Source organism: Phoenix dactylifera, unplaced genomic scaffold (genome assembly GCF_009389715.1).
Source record: "Phoenix dactylifera cultivar Barhee BC4 unplaced genomic scaffold, palm_55x_up_171113_PBpolish2nd_filt_p 001344F, whole genome shotgun sequence".
NCBI classification, from domain to species: domain Eukaryota; kingdom Viridiplantae; phylum Streptophyta; class Magnoliopsida; order Arecales; family Arecaceae; genus Phoenix; species Phoenix dactylifera.
The window spans coordinates 37,467-44,627 of NW_024068672.1; the positions used below are offsets into that span (position 1 = coordinate 37,467).

The 7,161-nt window shown below is 45.7% G+C and overlaps 1 protein-coding gene across 1 annotated transcript; it reads right to left on the reverse strand.

The window, feature by feature from the left end:
• Nucleotides 1–802: 802 nt before the first annotated feature.
• LOC103713892 (probable L-type lectin-domain containing receptor kinase S.5) lies at nucleotides 803–4,395 on the reverse strand. The gene is made up of 2 exons (XM_008800943.4): nucleotides 3,028–4,395; nucleotides 803–2,095 (listed from the first exon to the last, which is right to left on the reverse strand). Exons 1-2 carry the CDS (start codon nucleotides 4,352–4,354, stop codon nucleotides 1,239–1,241), a joined length of 2,184 nt encoding a protein of 727 aa, XP_008799165.2. The 5' UTR covers nucleotides 4,355–4,395; the 3' UTR covers nucleotides 803–1,238.
• Between the last annotated feature and the right edge of the window lie 2,766 nt (nucleotides 4,396–7,161).

The following is a 7,161-nucleotide window of genomic DNA, read 5'->3' on the forward strand; positions in this document are numbered from 1 at the left end:
AGGCCTTTGATTCGCACCCACATCCCTTTCAGCGGAGTTATCTTAATCTCCTAAATGCTTATCCCTGCTGTGTGGTGGACCAGCATCTGCTTACTTCTTCCCCTTCACTCCATTTCTACGATCCTTCCTAATCATCATTCAAAATTCCAACTTCGATCATTCAAAATCTACCATCCCTCATGAGACAAAGAGAATGCTTTTGGCATTGATGGAGGCCTGAGTTCAGCCAGAAACCACCCTCCTGACAAGACATGTACATATATATTCTAAGAAAGATAACATTAAAGAAGGGCATGTCCACATCCGTACCTGCTTTGTCCCGAAGGAAGACTTAAGGGTAGGTATTGTATTTTCTGTTTTATAAATTTTTGTATTCATATAAAAACTCGTTCTGAATATTACAAGAAAAAATATTGATGTGACCCACCAAGACCATAGTTAATTAGAGAAGCGCATATGAAGTGACCTTCTAGATCACGTATGCATTGAGAAAAACTAATAAAATTACATATTGGATGACTTTTTATATAGCCTACCACTTTAAAATATTTTATGAGCTGGAGAAGAAAAATTGTAGTATTTTTCGTGACTTGTTTTCTGATTTTATTAAATATATCTATACTTATAATATATATATTAATAAAAAAAATACAGAGCAAATAAAATTAAAAGACATGCCTTAGACATCGTACTAATCTCATTACAGATAAGTTAATATGTAACTTTTCTGTTTCTTATCAATTTTACAGTATGTCAAATGCCAGTTTAAAAGAGAGCAATGAAAAAAAAATTACATGATAGATTTATAATTGCTTGATGAGCCATAATAAAATATTATACAGATCACACTATGTTTGAATACAATGAATGGTTTGTACATGGAAGACATTAATATAATGTTACAAGGACCATACTTATAATTAAGCATTTAACTAGAAAACTTAGGATCCTCTCATCAAAATTGATGAAAAGATTCCAAATTTGAAGCCAACAAACAGAAACAAACAAAGAAAAAGGGACACAAAAGAGGAAAATAGAAAAATTAGAAAAGAAAGTTGGCAGCTCGCACACATGGACCCAAAACATTTTTTCTAACTACACCGAGCCAGCCTATGCCGAGCCCTCGGGGAATCACGGCCCATCCTTTTCTCCCCATAATAAAATAAGATAAAATTAAAGGTGGATCGGTCGGTCTTCTCTACCTTCCTCTATTTATGCATTTTTAGAACCATGGAACGTCACACCAGGGCATCGCTGGCTTCCACGTGTCCCTCCGTGCTGATATACCGTGGGGTCCACCCCGAGGATGACGGACAGTAGGACGACGTCACCACGGTGCTGGTCAACCTACTCGACTCCCCGTCCTCCGCCCCCTCGTCGTCGATGGGCCCCGCCGCCGGCCACACGAACGGCGGCTTGAACGGGGGAACCGCCGGCGGATCCACCGACCGGGATATGATCTGGACTATCGTCGCCGTCTTCGGCCGATCCGCCGGGGTGGGGAGGCTGCACGCCAACCCGAGCAGGAGGAGCCGCTCGACGTCGGCGGCCACGTAATCGTCGGCGTAGGCGAGGCGGGGGTCCACGGCGTCGAGGAGGCGGCGCTCCCGGTATAGCTTCCAGACCCAGTCGGCGAGGAACTGGAATCCGGCGACGTCGCAGCGGGGGCGGCGCCCGCAGACGGTCTCGAGGACGACGGCGCCGAAGGCGAAGACGTCGGACTCCCGGGTGGCGCGGCCGGTGTGGAAGCACTCCGGGGCGATGTAGCCCATGGTGCCTGGGACCCCGCCGAGCTCGCGCTCGGTGTAGGAGGTCTTGTCGATGTCGATGGCGCGGGCGAGGCCGAAGTCGCCGAGGCGGGCGTGGAAGGCGGCGTCCAGCATGACGTTGGAGGCCTTCAGGTCGCGGTGCACCACCTTTTGGTCGTACTCGTTGTGGAGGTAGTGGAGGGCCGAGGCCACGCCGGCGATGATGTTGTAGCGCCGCTCCCAGCTGAGCAGAGGCCTGTCGTCGCCGCCGAACAGGTGCTGGTCTAGGCTGCCGTTCGGCATGTAATCATACACCAAGAGCAGAACACCAATCTTATGACACCACCCTATAGTTAATCACCACCATTCTTGTTGTTAGATCTCCTCCAAGTCTCTAATTTATTTTTTCTTTCAAATTTTACTTTTCCATAGTTGTGTATGTATAAGAAGACAATATAGCAGCTTAATTTTCAATTTGTTATTTGGCTACCATTTGGTGATCGAGACTACTTGTTTGCCGAACAAAAATTTTGTTTTATGATCCCCGAATTGAGAGGAATTAGATTTTCAATCACCATAAAACATATATAAATGTATTTAAAAAAATAATCAGGTCCTACTCATAATACGACAGTCAAAGCAAAAAAAAAAAAAAGACTTTATTTCTTTTAAATTTTCCTAGAACTCCTTGAGTTTTATCAAACTTTAATGGATGCCGTGCATATATGGTCTCGTTATACATATTTTAGTGTACAAAACAAGCAAAGTAATGTACTAATATGTTGTGCTTGTTGCAATTTATTTCTTGCGACAAAGGGCCTGTATCATCTTCTCCGGAAGCACCGCCGACGCTTGGGGCGTGACAGTATTAAGGTTATCTGGGTCTTAAATTAACATAGAGTCAAAATGCCACGCAATTGATATTGAAAGGTTGAGTTGCCGAGATGTTCAAGTCCTTAATATAACAATAACCAACGTGACAAGCAATTTCAAATTCCCGTAATAGATTTCAAAAATAATTTTTTATATCACACGAGATGCTGACCGGTTCATCCCCTACCAACTCCATCTGTTAGCCCGTCCCCTTGGGACAGATCTAAAAGATTTAGGACACAAATCTATATTCCTGAAAATTTACATGCAAAGAGAAGGGTAAAGAAAACTTGAGAAACTTTAAGATCAAAAGTGGGATATGGATCATGGAACAACAAATTGCGAGGCAAAATTAAGAAACTAAAAGAGAGAAGGAAAATGAATCTTGGGAGTTTGAGAAAATTACCAACTAAACGGACGAGATGCTTGTGGCGGAGGCGATTGATGATACTGAGCTCGTGAATGAAGTCGTCTTGACCACCCTTGCTGTTCTCCCTCGAAAACTTCTTCACGGCCACCTCAATCTTCTCTCCCGGGTTGTCCCCCGGCAGCACTCCCTTGTACACCATCCCAAATCCCCCTTGTCCAAGCTTCAATTTCTCATCAAAGTTATTCGTAGCTTTCTTTAGCTCATCAAACATGAACTCCTTTGGTTGCCCCGGCAGACTCTTCAACTTGTCAATCAACAAGCTGGGGTCGTCCCCCACCGGGCGCCTCCTCATATAAAAGAACACCAGGAGGCCTAGTACCAAGGCGGCCGCCGCCGGAACACCGATCGCCACGGCGAACTTCCAGGCAGGCCAGCCGCTGCTACCATCATTGCCTTCAGAGAGATCCTCGACGGTTAGACTCCAAGAGAGAATGCAGTTGAGCTGGTACTCGCTCCCGGTAGAGGCCGAGAAGCCAAAGTACGACTCTCTAAGAAGGTGGGCGCCGAGGTCGAGCGACGAATTAAGCACGGAGAAGCTCGGCTTCGGCTTGCCCTGGACCGCCATGTAGACCCAGATGTGGCGGTCGCCGCCATCGTAGTCGATCCAGATGGTGTAGTTGGTGGCGACGGATGGAGCGATTTGGATGCCGAACGGGGTCAGCGAGGCGTAGGCGATGGAGGAGACGTTGTTGATGTCGAGGCCGACGTGGTTGTTGTCGGGGTCGTAGGGCTGCTTGAAGGTGTCGAACTCGACGGCGACGAGGTGGTTGTTGGGGTCGCCGTTGAGGGTGGCGTTGGTGAGGCCGAGGAAGCCGGCATCGCTGCGGGCGGGCATGTCGAGCTCCGGGGCGATGATGAAGGCCAAGCCCTCGCCGGGTGTGGCGTTGTCGACGCGGTAGACGTTGATGGAGAACGTCGTGTTGAAGGAGGCGACGTGCTTGCCGCCGCTGCCGGCTGCGTCGGCGTCGGCGATGGTGGTGGAATTGGTGGAGGGAGCGGGGAGGTCTCGCCACAGGGTAAAAGAGTGGCTGAGAAGGACGCGGCCGGACTTGTTGACGAGGTATTCGACGCTGTTGAGGGTGTCGGGGGTGAGCTGGAGGGCGCCCTGGTTGATGTTGGCGTCGTCAACCATGGTGAGGTTGGTGTGGGCCTCGGATATATCAAAGGAGGGGAAGGAGAAGTTGAGGGCGGCGGCGGCAGCGGCGGTGGGGGGGAGATGGAGGAGAAGAAGGAGGAGGAGGGCGGCGGCGGCGGCGGCGGCGGCGGCGGAGGAGAGGCGGAGGAGGGGCAGAGGTGCGCCCATCTCAGGGGGGTAACCAAGGGGGAAGTAGGAAGACGGGTTTGGTGGGGGGCTTTCCTGATCTTTTATCGTCGGAGATCGTGTATTTAATATATTTGAATTGGTTGGTCTTTCCGTTCAGATTTACTTCTCTTAATTAACTTCTTCTCCCTATAGTTGTTATTATTGAAGGAATACACTATAAAGGCTTTGTCAAGGTGATTGTCATTATACGGTAATACGGATAATGTATTTAATTTTTATTGATTTTTAAATTACCGTGGAATATCGTATTCCAGTCTTGTATTGTCCTCCGAGTTTTACTTGCCATAATTTTCAGTAATCTTTCCATGCCATATCAATCACAGGCAATTTGTATACCGCATTAATTCCATTTTTGCTATTATAATTCGAAGTTATTAATGTTGATAAAATTATAATTAAAATATAAATTTTAATATAAAGAAAATTACTTAATCTGATCTCCATTCAAAATTTTCAGGGCTCACAAGATAACCAGAGCATCGTTTTCAAGCATGCACCAAGCTAGTCTTTTAGAAACATTTGATAACTATAAATAAAAGAGTTTATGCACCAAATATGGCTCATCTTCCCGCACCATAGCTTCCATATGTAGTGTTTGTGTAATTTTTTTTTTAAAAAAAAGTTAAGCATCAAGAAAAAACAAAAAACAAAAAAAATATTTTTTTATTTTTTTTTTACACCCTGTGGATGTGGATGCGGCCATCAGAGTGAGGAAAGGAAAAATGCTTTCAGATGAAGTCATGTGCGCATAAAAAGTTGCCTGAACGACTAAAGTAAGACTAGCAACTGAACAACAACATACCTCCTGTACTATGATATTAATTACAGCTAGTGATTGAGACGTGAGGGGGAGGGGTAAATTCGTTAAATGCTGCCAAGGGACTTTTGAAAGAAAATGCAAGAGCAGGGTGGCTGAATTGAGATATGGCTGATTTCCGCCAGGGTGTTGAATGAATTATAATTCGAGCATAGTGCTTTTCCTTTCTTTCTCATATTTATTTTTATAGCTGCTGATCGAGAAAAAAAAAAGTAAGCAAGCACTTGTAGCTCTTGTCTCTCTTTCTTTTTTTATATTTATTCTTTTTTTTTCTTTTTTTAAAGTATTTTAGATGAAGGATTTTTTTGGCATGAGATAGAAAGCTTGAGGTGGTGGCGAAGAATCACCACCTCGCTTGACAACACTGTGAATTTTTTCTTAAAGCGACAAAAAATGATATACGCGCAAGACATGTCTCTCTACGATTCCGCATCTTAAATATTGAGAACCGCAACTTGGGGGGACAAAAAGGGACAGAGAGGGATCCAAGGCGAGGCTGTCAGCTGTCCTTTAATAAATAATGATGTTAAGGCACAAGGGAAAATGGGTTTGGTGCAGGTCCTGCCGAAGGCACTGGGAAGTGTGAGCTCATGTGCCCGAGAAGAAAAATACCAAAAGATTGAAAAGAGAAACCGAATCTCAAAATAAAGTGACTCGGCCGACATCTATTTTAAATCTAAATCAACTTATTTTATTACATATATTTTTTATAATTTAAAAAATATATAATTAAATATTATAAGAGACGAACGAAACGTTGCATATTACATACAACCTCAGGTGAGATTGATCTTTTTTCACCTCGGCATTAATTGAAGTGAACAACTCTAGTAAAAATCGAAAAACAAAGATCTTGAGTTGTGGCAACACTGAAATCAATATAATTACCGCTGTATCCTGCTCATGTAGGATGGTTTCCACATTATAAACGTGCAGTTGTCCGTTATTTTGTAATTAATGCACATCACGTAACTCACGTTAAATCGGGTAACATCTCGATATACTATTGTTGGTGGAAAAATGGACCACCCCACAAATGTAATTATAGCACCCAAATCCATCAGCAAGCTCGAGCTCATCCTAAGTGATGGAGCTCTTCCGCTCTCGAGCTCATCCTAAGTGATCGGGCTCTTCCGCTCTCGAGCTCATCCTAAGTGATCGGGCTCTTCCGCTCTCGAGCTCATCCTAAGTGATCGAGCTCTTCCGCTCTCGAGCTCATAGACCAGAGAGCCGAGACCAGAGAGCCGAGACCAGAAGGCCGAGACCAGAGAGCCGAGACCAGAAGGCCGAGACCAGAAGGCCGAGCACAGCAGGCCAAGCCCATGCCTTAGCCAAATATCCAATTTCCACCTAACCCTCTAAGGGACCTGACAACTCCACTACAACCTGCTGCTATCTCCAAGCCATCAAGGCATAAGATCTCCGCAGGTATTCGCCACGACCTGCCATTAATGCATGAGACTCCCTCAAGTCTCCGATGCACTCAGTCATTTAATGAACACGGCCCAAGACGATCTCCGGATCACTGAACCATCAGAGCGTATGGCTCTACCTGACCGCCGGTTCATTCAGTAATAAATGCACTTACCATCCACGGACCCCAGGCCCACCACGGCCGGCGGTTCAACAACTCCAACAGGTCCGATCGACCGTGACAACTCCCTGGTTCCGGTCTGATCCGGTCCCGTTCTCCACTACACCATTAATGGGCTAAATCGTGCCCAATTATCACAGAACAGGACAAACCTCCTGTCACCTCCCAGGTAACCAAATCCTTTTATAAAAGGAAGCCTGGGGGGGAAGAGGAAGGAGAGGACTCTCCGGACGGACACTCTCTCCGAACGGACTCTGAGAAACCCCTAACAAAAACTCCCCGGACTGAACCCTCCGGGAGGGGGTGGGAGGAAGCACAGACACAATTGATGACATCATCCTCTTCGTCTTCTTTATCTTATCCAAATGTTCTTGC

Excerpts from the sequence above, each read along its gene's own strand:
- LOC103713892 (XM_008800943.4), bottom strand. The coding sequence starts at position 4,354 with ATGGGCGCACCTCTGCCCCTCCTCCGCCTCTCCTCCGCCGCCGCCGCC. Across the intron at positions 2,096-3,027 it reads GCATCTCGTCCGTTTAGTTG|GGTGGTGTCATAAGATTGGT; the intron begins GTAATTTTCTCA and ends GATTAACTATAG.